General features: G+C 39.0%; 1 protein-coding gene across 3 annotated transcripts in view; it reads left to right on the top strand.

The window, feature by feature from the left end:
• TBK1 (TANK binding kinase 1) overlaps positions 1–13,017 on the top strand; it is a 34,911-nt gene extending 21,894 nt beyond the window's left edge. For all 3 annotated transcript variants that reach the window (XM_069773601.1, XM_069773603.1, XM_069773602.1), the window contains exons 13-21: positions 3,363–3,441; positions 4,305–4,426; positions 4,552–4,628; positions 4,983–5,022; positions 7,341–7,442; positions 7,531–7,627; positions 9,155–9,261; positions 9,600–9,671; positions 10,469–13,017. In XM_069773601.1, the coding sequence (XP_069629702.1) occupies positions 3,363–3,441; positions 4,305–4,426; positions 4,552–4,628; positions 4,983–5,022; positions 7,341–7,442; positions 7,531–7,627; positions 9,155–9,261; positions 9,600–9,671; positions 10,469–10,520 (748 nt within the window). In that variant the 3' untranslated portion in view covers positions 10,521–13,017. The remainder of the gene's footprint in view (positions 1–3,362; positions 3,442–4,304; positions 4,427–4,551; positions 4,629–4,982; positions 5,023–7,340; positions 7,443–7,530; positions 7,628–9,154; positions 9,262–9,599; positions 9,672–10,468) is intronic.
• The last annotated feature ends 583 nt before the right edge of the window (positions 13,018–13,600 follow it).

Below are 13,600 nucleotides of genomic sequence, written 5' to 3'. Positions count from 1 at the left end.
ACCTCCTAGACTGTTTACTCACTGCTGTGTTGTATTTCCAGCAGATGTCTGGAAAGTTAAAGTCCCCCACGAGGACAAGGGCACACGATTCTGAGACTACTGCCAGCCGCTGTAGAATGATTCATCCATCTCTTCAGCCTGGTCGGGTGGTCTATAACAGACTCGCAGCACAATATCTGTCTTATTGGCTTTCCCTCTCATCCTCACCCATAAGCACTCCACCTAGTCATCAGAATCGTGTAGCTCTGTACAGTCAAAACATTCCCTGACATAGAGAGCCACCCCACCACCTCTTCTACCTTGCCTATCCTTTCTGAAGAGCTTGTAGCCATCCATTGCAGCACTCCAGTCATGGGAGTCATCCCACCATGTTTCCATGATGGCAACTAAGTCATAGATATATCCTGCAGCACGATGGCTTCCCGCTCCTTCTGTTTATTGCCCATGCTTCGTGCATTAGCATAGATGCATTTGAGCTGGGTTATCAAATCCACCCCTAACATCGGCATGCTGCCCCCAGGCTCATCTCTGGTGCACCTAGTTTTATCCCTTACCCCCTTCGAACCTAGTTTAAAGCCCTCTCTATGAGCCCCGCCATCTCATGAGCGAGGATTCTTTTACCCCTTTGAGACAGCTGGACAACATCTGTCGCTAGCAAGCCCGGTGCCATGTAAATCTCCCCATGATCAAAAAAACCCAAAATTCCACCGATGGCACCAGCTTCTGAGCCACGTATTAACTAGGTGTGTTTTCCTGTTCCTTTCAGTGTATTTCCCTGCCACTGAAGGGATTGAGGAAAACACTACCTGTGCTCCCGATCCTTCCACTAATTGTCCTGGTGCCCTGAAGTCCCTTTTGATTGCCTTTGGATTTCTCTCTGCAGTCTCATCACTGCCAACCTGCACAACCAGCAATGGGTAATAATCAGAGGTCTGAACCAGACCAGGGAGTTTCCTGGTGATGTCTTTAACCTGGGCCCCAGGGAGGCAGCAGACTTCCCTGTGGGATGGGTCAGGACTGCATATTGGGCCCTCTGTCCCCCTCAGAAGGGAGTCGCCTACGACAATTACCCTCCTTTTCCTTTTTTCAGAGACTGTGAGAATGCGTGGGGCTGCCCGACTGGGCCTAGGCACCTCCGTAGATAGGACTTCATCTACACCCTGATCTTCACTGGCCTGGTCCTCAAGTTCCAGAGCCCCATACCTATTGTGTAGAGGCAACTGGGAAGGTGAGGGAGACCGGGAGGGGACTCACCTGCCTCCCCAAGCAGGGACCTGTATCCATTCCCCTCCATCTCTTAGGTCCCCTCCTGCCCAGTGGCAGGAGGGCAGGGGAACCTCGGCTTCTTGTGGAGCCTCCACCTGCTGCCTCTGCCTCAGGGATGGTAGGGTGTGGGCCCACCAATCTATCTCCCTCTCACACTCCCTGACATTCCTCAACCTTTCCACTTCCTCCTTCAGCTCTACCACCAGGCTGAGCAGATCGTTCACCTGGTCACACCTCACACAAGAGGTGTCCCCGCTGCCCTCCGTCATCAGTGATAGACTCAGGCACTCCCTACAGCCAGAGACCTGGACAGCTGCACGTTTACATGGGACCTCTGTCTGCGTTGCCACATTTTTCCTAACAATGGCTTTCACCTGAGTGGCAGCCATACCTGGGTCTTCCTCCGGGCCGACGCTCACCACTTGAGTAGCCTTCTCCATCTGGGAAGAGGAAGACGAGGCCTGCGCCCTGCCTGCGCGCTCTGCCTGCACGAACTGCTGTGCCGCGCTCCTGGTCGCCGGCGCTCCTCGGGGCCGGTTAAATCTCCCATGGCAGCCTCTCTCGCCAGAGCTGCTGGCTCTGGCCGGGTCCCTCCGCTCTTCCCCAGCGCTCCTGGGCCTCGGGAACCTCCCGGTCCGCCTCAGTCTAGCGCTTAGCCACCAACTTACCGTTGCCTCTGCTGGCCTCGCCGCTGACTGAATGCTGCTGAGGGTTATGCCGCGTTTTGATGATTAATTAAGATGATTAATGCACACATGTAGAGCCATTGGGTTTTCAGAGCAGACTTAACGGTAGACTTAAGCCATGTTGGAGCTGCTATACATGTCCAAATTGAACAGCTTGTATGTAGTAATTATGGATACGCAAGGATTTGGCAGATTTGCTGTGTGTGTGCCCAACATATACAAACTGACACACCTGGGCTTTAAGGTACTTGCTTTAGAAAAAAACCACAAAAAACCCAGTGAAACTAGCAAAGTTGATAACTAGCAAGATAACAGTATACCTGTGTAGCCTAGTTACAGATCATTAGGGCTGTAATCCAAACTCATCTTCAAGACAGTTTACGCTAGCTGACAGGACTGGTTCTTGTTCACTCTGTATTTGGTTCAGACAGCTTCTTCCTGCGTTCCACCAGGTCCCCACCAAAGAAAGCCTCTGAGAGCTCAGGATAAACCACTGTAGGTTCTGATTTGTGACTCTAGTGCATTCAGCAGTATCTCAGAGCAGCAATTAAAAAAAATTTATGTTCACTTGTGAACTGGAGTAGTTCTCACGTGAACAGAAATTTGCTACGTGTTTGCATGTGGTCTTTTGGCCTCTTACGAAGGGGCAGGATTTTCAGTTTATTTGACTTCAGAAGACTTTTATGGAGTTAGCAAAGGACATGTCCTCTTGTTTGTCCTCCCTTTTCAAGGCTATGCTTCAAAGCATGTCAATGCAAAACTTTTATTTGAAAAGGTAAACAAAGTATTGAACTTGAGCAAAGTATGTATTTTTGTGAAAGCAGCTGAGCTGGTTTTGATGGTGTTTTTAAAAAGAAAATGTGCCTGATACTCAGCAGGAAAAATACTGTCCTGAATGATTTATTTGGTACTTGAGCTATGGTCATACGGAAAGTATCAATATGAACAGATGGTGCTATTAACCCAGCCTTTAAGGTTTTGGTAACTCAGCCTTTCCAATAGGTTTCCACAGAAAAGCATTTTGGTGCGCTGGAGTATTAGTTTGTTGTGTGTAATTGACTACTTTAAGTAACTTTGGTAACCTTTTAAAAGTGATTAGATGAGAGGAAATAGTTTTCCACTGCCTGTCGAGTACAACTAATGAGAATAGAATAAAGAAGTCAGGAAGTTTCAAACTTCTTTTTAACAGTTCAAATGTAGGAAAAAAATTCAAGGAATTCTTTTTCATAACTAAAATGTTGCCACTATTAATGGCCACTTGAGGTTGTCCTGTTTCATGGTTGCTGCTTGACAGATACTGTATTTCATATAAAAGAAAAGGTAGTTATTGTTACACTCTAGATTCAAGGAATATTTTGAGTGTATTCACTGCTTGTTTATTTTCTTTAACTGTGCTTTTTTTGTGGTCAGATATGAGAATTTGATGCAGATTAACTTGGAAGCATCAGAAGTGGATGAAATTTCAGAGATACACACAAAACTGTTGCGTGTAAGTATCTTACAAAGCCTGTGTCATTCTCAAAATGGGTTTCTAAAGAAAAAGCCAAATACACGGTAACACAGGTTTTTCTGTGAATAACAACTCTGAATTTTCAAAGTAATTTCTAGCCTGCCAAAGGTTGTTAAAATGGCCATACTGAGATGTGGATATCTTTCTGAAAACAGTAAATCCTTTTACTTGCCCAGTGTAGTGAAAATAATAAGTTTCTGAAAATACATTCTCATTTTCTAAAATACCCAAGTGAAAAATTATAACCACGAAATATATTTCACTTTGCAGTTTTCTTCACTTTCCTTAAAGAGTTTTAAACTACTTTGTTGGCTTTCTAAAATGATACATACACAAACACACTTCAGAGTGATCTGCTTTGAAATTTCCATCATGTTTCCAGACATGTAAGGAAAAATTGAAAATAACTTTACACACTGGTGTCTTGAGAGCAGGTATAAAGTCCTCCATTCTAAAAGCAAAAGGTGATTAGTGGATTTTTATTTTGAAGGTTGTATGGACTGCGGAGAAAGAAAGGTATGAATTATGTGGATAGTCATTATACGAATTCTTAACAAACCAAAAGAACAAGTGTAAAAGTAAATAGGGAATATATGAAATGTAGAAACTTATTATTGAAAGAAAATAAATATTAACTAACAGAAATGCCTGCATCAAAGATGATTCTTTCTTTAATAATACCATGCTTCATCTACTTTTAGCAAAGCCTAGGCAGATAATTGGGCATGTTTCTTTAGTGAAACAAATGGGTCTATAGTATTAACGTGCTCAGTCTGTTTTCAGCCTCAAGTAATTTTTCACTTTACCCAGTGGTAAGATTGAACTTTCTTGCTCTTACATAGCTCTCCAGCTCTCAGGGCACAATAGAAACTAGTCTTCAAGATATCAAAACCAAACTTTCTCCTGGTGGCTTACTGGCTGACACCTGGGCAAATCAGGAAGGCATGCATCCGAAAGACAGAAAGTGAGTAACTATTAATTGTTCTAGTATGTATTGAATTCTACATTGAGTTGTAGTTCATAAAATTCTTTAACAGGTACTTAAGTTTATATGTAAAATATCTCATTTTCTTCCTTTTGTCACTCTAGTCCAGAAAGGCTGCAGGCGCTGCTATGTTCCATCACAGATATTTATTATCAGTTCAAAAAAGACAAAGCAGAACGAAGTAAGTAACTTGATTCACTTTTAACATAAACTGTAATGTAAAGGACAGGTCAGTCCTTGTTCCACAAGGATATTTGTGGTAGGAATGGAGAGTTAGTCAGCGACAGTGATAATGTCTGTAGGTCTTCCGTAGTGAGGTACCGTCTTAAAGCCCATATGAATAAAACATCACTATTAATCTCATAAATTTGAATTGCAAGACTGGAGAGGAGGAAAAAAAAAAGTAAATGACCACTTTTACCTATCAGGATAGGAGAAGAAAACCATATAAGAAATGGGTAAACTTGGTGGAGTTTTACATAAATACAACTAACAGAATTAAACTGGTAATGTCTGTCATCTGCTCTGATCCTAGGGCTTCCTTATAATGAAGAACAAATTCACAAGTTTGACAAGTAAGTTTTGAAGTTACCTTTGGGAAATACCTTGATTGCTTTCAGGTCCTTCAGGTGCTCTTGCCAATAACCTCTTCTGTTGATTTTTATTGTGAATTGTAACCTCTTCAGGATTACTTTGTAAAAAATTTCCTTTAAATATCTTAAATACAGAGGGGTGCCAGCATATGATAATGAGGTGCTTTCTGGCAGTGGAGTTTCTTCACTGATAGACCTTCTAAATGTAGGTGTGAAATACCTGTTTGTTATCTGGGCATAACTGTCTGATAGGAGGTACATTTTTTTTCCTGTTTTTTTTTTTTTTAGGGAGGAAAAAGCCCTCAGTAAGAGTGAAGTGACTTTGTAACTAAGGTGGAAATACTTTTCTACAGATTAATAAAATATGGACTAGCTGAATGAAATTCTAGAATTATTTAATCTTCCAGGAAATACAGCACACTATAAATATTAATGTAGTTCTCTATGCCTGTTTAAAATTGTCACTTATGAGAGGTGGCCGTGTTAAGTGTCTGTATGTGACCTGGGTGTCTAGACTCCCATTAGGATCCACTGACTCTACTGACTAACTCTTGAGCAACTGTAAACAGCTGCTCTGCTCATGCGGCTGTACTTGTCTCAGGATTGATTCAGTTCCTCATATGCAGATGCCTAGTACTATTTAAGTTGCCCTAAGGTGTCTGAGACATGCTCTGCAACTGGGAGGTAGGACAACAGACAAATGGGAAGCCTACACCTTTCTGGATATACAGTCAGAAGCAGGGCAGGTTATCCTTGTGCATCTCAAATGATGCTAGATGCTTATGTTTAAGTAATTAAGTTATTCTTCTAGTGGCTGGTCAGTTGGGTGGTTCCCTAGACTTTGCTGAGTGCTATGTGAGTTTAGACATCGCTTCTGTAACTTTCTAAAAATTCTTGCGGTTGCTACCACTAGTGTGGCTTCACTGATGATTACAGATAGAAAGCTAACATGCGGAAAGCACTGGTATTCTCACAACCATGCCACTTGATTTTCCTATAGTGAAAGCTAAATGGGGTAACTGCCAAGTGGAGGGGAGGTTGCCTTAAGATAAAGGACAGTAGGAGCAGGAAACCTGTAAGACAAATCTTGATATGCTGAAAGAGACTTGGATGCATCATTGCCCTGCAACAGCAAGGGATTGAATTTAATGTGGGAGATTATGTGAGTGACAATTTTGTCATATGTTCTTAAGGATACAGTTGGAAAACAGGCAAACGTTGGGATGCAATCCATAGCTCATTTTAAAACTGCACTCCCTTGGGCAGATTAAAGAAATTTTAGGACTTTTTCTACTACTCAAAACTGTGTCCTTGCGTTAATACGTGAATAACTTTAAATAAATAAATAGGCTTTATTTTCATGGTTTTGAATACTGGAAGATTTTCTACCACAAGTGTCTCCTTGGGATTGTTCAGGTATCTCTGAGATCCTAAGTACATCTTATCTTACTTGATTCACCCCGAGAGAAATGGCAGTGGTTTTTGTTAAGAACTGTGTGCCATTAGCAACAGAGGGCTGGCCGTTCCAGTACTTAGCACTAGATAGACAAGGGAGCAGCACTCAATTCGGATTCTTCTGGTTGAATGATAGGTATGCATGCCTGATGACAATCCAGCTACACTCTAGCCAGAAGTTGATTAACCAATAGCTATCATGCAAGACTTAATAAAATACCAGAAGCAGGTGTTAGACTGTAGTGTCCCAGTATCCCTTAGTTTTGCTTATTGATGCAATGCATAGCATGGTGAGGCACTTACACTGGGATTACTGTCTGCAACACTAACCAGAATTGGGTTTTGTTTTGCTTCCCTGTCCTTATCTGCTTGCTTTTTTCTCTTGTCATAAATTTAAGCTGACACAAAAATCCTCATTTTTTTTTCTTGCACGTATATTACTCAGCACAAAGGATTATTCATAGATGCTGGAAGTTCCAAGTATCTGCAGAAGGCAAATAAGAAATAATAAGGATTTCTGTCCTTTCCATTTAGAATCCCTTTTCCTTAAGTATACCTGCTCGGATAAATACTGACTCAGAGAAGACATTTGACCATTTATTAATATACAGATAATTGCAACTAAATACTTCAAATAATATTTTTTTTCTCCCTGCTAGGGAATGTTTTTGAAACGTAAACTGTCAGTTCACGCAGTGTGTTGAATTCTTATATATTACAACAGCATGAATAAAGGTGGCTGAAGGGATTTTAAGTCCACATACCTCTTCTCCAAGTTTCAGAAAGTTAGAGGAACAGGGGTTTGAAAGCAGTGTAACACTGTTCCGGTTGTTTCTGTGTTGCAGGCAGAAGCTGTATTTGCATGCTACGAAAGCCATAGCTTTATTCAAAGATGAATGTGTCAGCAAGTATGATACATTTTTGGACAAGGCTGAGGACTGGACAAGGCAAGCTATTGATTTCTTTAATATTTGGTAACGTTCACTGCACCACTTTTATAAAGAAAGCTCTTAAAAGAGAACGTTTTTCTTTTAGGAAAATGCTTCACACAAGGAAGCAGTTACTGGCTCTCACCAACCAGTGTTTTGATATTGAAGAGGAGGTATCTAAATACCAGGATTATATAAATGAGGTAGAATGCTTCAAAATTATGTAAAATGTTTGCATAGATAAAAGACTATTCCACATTTTTTAATGTCAGTAGTGTTGTTTATAATATTAAAATATAGGGCTGCATGGATGTAGTATTTGGTCTATAGTAGCTTCATTGCTGATGTAGGAGTGGCAGAGAGACTGGTGTGATTTTTTGAATCCTGACTTGATTTTGGAGTTTGGTGGGGTTTTTTTGGTTTGGGTTTTTTTTGGTGGGGCTTGTTTTTTGGGTGGGGTTTTTTTTTGGTAGTGTTAGCATTCTCCCCCCAAAATCTGTGCGAATGGATGTGGATTCATTGAGAAGTGTTCTGTGTAACTGTTATTATAATGGTGTCTGAGCACCTAGAAGATTATCTTAATGCTCTTATGAAGCATAAAAACACTCATTCAAGATTAGGGGATACGTGCTAAACTAATGCTGCTGGTGGCATGCAAGAACACGTGTCGTGGTTTAACCCCAGCCAGCAACTAAGCACCACGCAGCTGCTCACTCACTCCCCCCCATCCAGTGGGATGGGGGAGAAAATCGGGAAAAAGAAGTAAAACTCGTGGGTTGAGATAAGAATGGTTTAATAGAACAGAAAAGAAGAAACTAATAATGATAATGATAACACAAATAAAATTACAACAGTAGTAATAAAAGGACTGGAATGTACAAATGATGCACAGGGCAATTGCTCACCACCCGCCGACCGACACCCAGCCAGTCCCCGAGCGGCGAATCCCTGCCCCCCACTTCCCAGTTCCTAAACTAGATGTGACGTCCCATGGTATGGAATACACTGTTGGCCAGTTTGGGTCAGGTGCCCTGGCTGGGCATGAGAAGCTGAAAAATCCTTGACTATAGTCTAAACACTACTGAGCAACAACTGAAAACATCAGTGTTATCAACATTCTTCACATACTGAACTCAAAACATAGCCCTGTAGCAGCTACTAGGAAGACAGTTAACTCTATCCCAGCTGAAACCAGGACAACATGTTTTGTTAAAATTTGGACGGTGACTCTGCAGGATGCAAACTTATCAGAATTACCTCAAAATTGAGAGAGCGAGAGCATTTTAATGCAGTAAAATTATTATTCTTTATAAAGGAAATATAAATGAAAGAAAAGCACCTGATAGGTGTAAAAGCAATTAAGGAATGGCGGAGAGCAGCATTTTACTTGTTATTTGTTTGTATTTTAGTAGCACTACCAAAGTCAGTTATTGATTAGGATCCTGTTGCCTTAGGATATCTACAAACATAACAAATAGATATTTCTTCCTTTTGAGAGTTTATTATGAAAGTAAAGACAGTTAAGAAGATGGAACAAATCAGGGAACTGGAGGTCAATACAAAACATACTATGATGATCTCAGCTTGGGGGAATATCAGCCGCCTTACTACTGTAATGATTTTATAAGGCATCATAGCAATGGATAATTTAAAGGAGGATTTTAAGGTGGACATCAAGGTACGTATGACAACTTATTTTGTAACTTACATTTCCTTTTTATCTATTACAGTTACAGGATGCTCTGCCACAGAAAATGTTTGCAGCTTCCAGTGGGATGAAACATACAATGAATACAGTCTATCCAAGCTCAAACACATTAGTGGAAATGACTCTTGGGTAAGAATTTCTTAATTGGATTGATGTAATATTCTATACCTGTTATACGGCGAATTGAAAAAGAACATTTATGGTTGACTTAGTAATTGCTGTATTAAGATCAAGAATTTTATATTGCAAAAAAACCTTTATTGCTAAAGTGGTGGTACAGATTTGGAAGCGAGTAGGGGACAACACTAATATATAATCTGTCACTTTTACTAAATAACCAACCTGTTATTTGTCCCTTATTTTGTATGTAATGACAAGTTGCTGAAAGCTGTGTGATGGTGAGTGGTTATAGCAGATAACTGTCCCCATAAAAAATGTAACCTTTCTTTCGCTTCATGTTACTACAGTATGAAGAAACTAAAGGAGGAAATGGAAGGGGTTGTTAAAGAGCTGGCTGAGAACAATCACATTTTGGAAAGGCAAGCAATTGTTTTCCCTTTTTGGGCTGATACTAAGAACGGGCTTAATTTGGTACATTTTGTAGATCCAGAACTTAAACTAAGGGACAATTTTATAATCTCTTTAACTGTAAATATATTTTGAACAGTTGATCTGAGGTGTAACCAAAAAAAAAAGTATTCAAAACCTTGAAACATTACTGTAAATAATTCTGACACAGGAATCATGGCATTTTTGTTTCCTGTTACTTATGTTTAGCTAATAAAAATATTTGTTGCACAGACAGGTTAATTCTGAATTTAAACACAATACTGTTGCAGCAATCCAGTGGTGTCTTTTAACTCCTCACTTTTAGAGATAATTTTTAACAACGGTGGAACTATACCAACCTGAATGAATGATTTTACAGTTTTCAGATTGCTTAAATAAAATGAAGAGAAAGAGATCAACGTATTTCTTATAATCCTGAGAGGGTGGTGTTGTTATCGCATACAGACTAACTTTGCTTTTTTCCCGAGGATGATGATGATAAAATATATTAAAAAAAAGATCTCCTGAAAGCTTCAGGGTAGACTGCTGGTAGAGCTAAGTTTAGCTTCAAACCGAATTGGTCTTGTTTTGTTCCCCACCCCCAGTCCCATACTTGGAGCATTGTATCCTCTCTTCTATCTTCTTTTCACATACAAAAGTTAGGTACAAATGCATGTGTTGGCCTGTGGCAAGGAAAAGGAAAAACCCATAAATAAACTGTAATGAATTAAGGATTGATTCTAGAATCTAGTCAATCACCTAAGAGTATACTGGTTTTTCATTTTAGATTTGGTGCTTTGACTATGGATGGTGGCCTGCGGAACGTGGACTGTATCTAGCTTTCAAAAGACCTGAAGAGGACTTGTAAATTTTTTCAAAGGGAAAAAAAATACTGTTGGGACATTTAAAGGCAGATAATGAACATGTATCCAGGGGTTTTTTCCCTCTACAACTGTAGTATTAAAAAAAAATGTAAATATGTATTATATGTAAATATAAAAGAAATATATATCTTTTTTTGGTCAATGTTAGGATAGAATTACTCCCGGCAGGGAATTTAGCCCCTTGGAGGATCTCTGACAAAGTTGTAAAGGAAAAACCGTTGTTGATGAAATTGATATTTGTTTGCTTTGAATATTGCCCTATTTTTTCAGAATGCAATTTAGTCTTTATTGCAAGAGGACTTGCAGAACTCTAAACATTATGAATAGTCTTAAAAGGGTGTTTTGGATTTCCTTTAACCACCACTATTACTTTGGAGTCTAGCTGAATGTCTCTGATCATCACAGAACATGATGACTGTTTTAAATGAGATCTTTTTAAATAAGTGTGAATAGGGACTACAAGCACAGATAGGACAGAGTGGAAATGCATTTCTCTTTCCTTCACATCCAAACTGTTAGTACACTTCTACTTGAGAAAACCAATTCACGATGTTTTTTTAAGTTTCTCTCCATATTTGGTGCCATCTTGTCTATAATTATTTGACTGCTCTGTATATGGAAGTTTTGCACTCCAGGTTGTCAGACTGAATGTAAAAATTCCTTTTTTAGAGTACAGCATTTTCAGAATTTCCCTGAAATCTTGTTGCTCACCACAAGAGAAGTGGCTTCTTAAAATAAAATAGCTTTTTCAGAATCCTGTTTGCAGGCATAATTTTTAAAAAAGGTTAAATCAGTATTAGAATTTGTGGGCAGCCTGTAGACTAGATAGCATCATGCCTCAGTGGTAACTGAATATTGGAAAAATAAGTTACTGGTCTAGGTCTTGAAAAGGGACTACACCCACTGCTGACTCATGACTGAGATCAAACTTAGGTGGAAAATTTAGTAAGACTTATTTTCCACTATCAGTAGTTACTACTTTCAGTACTATGTGATCAGGCTGCAGAGAGGCAGAATGAAATGGTCTGCTCAAAAATAAGTAGGAGAGGAGAAAGAGAAGAGGAAAACAAACAAACAAACAAAAACTGGGAAAACATCCCTCACTTTGGGTACTACAGGTGTACTTCTTTGTTTCAGATGAAGAGCCTGCAAATATTGCAGGACTTATTCTTGCCTTGTGGAAACCTGGCCATGGATGTTCAATGCTGTCCAATAGCACTTTTAATTGCTATATTATATCTGTAAGAAGAGCTGGACCAACTATATTTAGAATTTTCCATAAATAATGGTGAAACATTTAGGTATAAACTAAACAGTGGTAACCTGTGATGGCATCTGATAGTTTTGTGATGCTTATTCCCCGCTTATCTGTCCAGGTCAGACTACAAAACATTTCCATTGCTTTTTTTTTTTTAAATATTTGAATAGAAACTTACGAAATTTATAATTGATTCTTTCATTGTTAAAAGAAGAGGAAATTCTCTGCCTTGATATCTGAGACCTGCTTTCCAGTGTTCTTGGTGAGAATCAAATATTAAAAGGGAATTCAGATATTTTTACACCCATGTGAGTAGCTCCCTTCTTTGCAAGCTTTGTCACCCCAAAAATCTAGCTATGCAAAGGGAGTGCAACAGTTCGTTACATATTCTTCCTTGGTTAGCCATGGCATTCTTAACTGTTTGTTTTAAAATACCGGAATCATGTGTAACTGGAATGTTTTAATGCCTGCTTGTACACTTGTTTATTCACACCCACAGTCTCACTGAGTGTCAGTAAAACACATGCGTAAGTGTTAAAAGAATTGGGCTCTCAAACTGTGCATAAATGGTATTTTTTTCCAATATTATGTCTGTAACCCTTTGTTGTTTCAAAGGTTCTTAATTTTGAAAGAAAAATGTTAGTTGGAGTATATAATTTTCAACTTCTTTATACTGAAGCAGTCTGAAAAAGAAAGTTAATTGTAGTAACAATATAGTCTGTATATTGAAGTATGTGCGGCATTCTTTTACATGGTTGAAAATGTTTTATTACATTTTATGTTAATTTTAAACATTGCTGGTTTTAGTGTTGCTAAATACATCAGTAATCTTGTTAAAATTTCTTTTTCTAAAGCAATTTTAACTAAGCAGTAGCTAAGAAACTTGAAGTAATCAGTTCATAATTTACTGATTACGTTCTTATGAAGCAAATATATTTTTCAAGTCAAAGCATAGCATATAGTACCATGAATTTTTGGCTCAAACTAAGTGTCCTAATACTATCAGTCATGCTACCGATTTGCCAAAAGAAGTAATAGAAAGTAATATATGGTTCTTCCTCCTGAAGCTGCTTTCCTGTTTTGGGGGGGTTAGCTTAGTATATTTATTATCTGTTACTTGAACAAACCTGTCTTCATATGAATTGTGAAAATGCATGAGTGAATGACTTAATGGCATAAATACATCATCAAACACTTGTACAGTGTGTACTTAATTCTGTGTCTTTCCATAATTTCACTTTCTGTTAATTTCAGTATTACCTTATAATTTTTATTTCCTCATAAATACAATACAATGCCTGAAATCTGAAGTAGCAAATTGCAGCTTAGTTTGCATTAGCCAGCTGTCCAGAAAACGTGTCCTGTACAATGGAATCACTAGCATAGGCTGTATGGTAGAGCCACTCATCCTTCTTATTTATTTTTTAACCACTCTGCTGACATGCGTTCTGAACAATATTAGTTCTCTGTAAGAGCGGCAAAATTCCTAGTCTCTGCTAGGTGTGAAAAAGTCCACTGGTGGAGCTCAATCAGTACTAATTCAGTTAATCACTGTAGAAGTGGTAATCGTGGAATATTTTGGATATAATACTATGGCAAGGATTAAAAAGGAGGAATGGAAAAGATTACTTCTCAGTTTTTTTAAGCTTGAAGCCTAGAAGAGGGGAGATGTGGAATAAACTCCAGTTGCCTAAACTTGGTTGGGTAAAATTAAACACAGAGCTATTACTAAGTAGTTGCATATCCTGCAGTTACCGTGAAACCCATTCCAGGGAAG

This window comes from Haliaeetus albicilla, chromosome 28 (assembly GCF_947461875.1).
Source record: "Haliaeetus albicilla chromosome 28, bHalAlb1.1, whole genome shotgun sequence".
NCBI lineage: Eukaryota > Metazoa > Chordata > Aves > Accipitriformes > Accipitridae > Haliaeetus > Haliaeetus albicilla.
The sequence above is the reverse complement of the archived record's forward strand: the minus strand, read 5'-3'. Positions and strand labels throughout refer to the sequence as shown.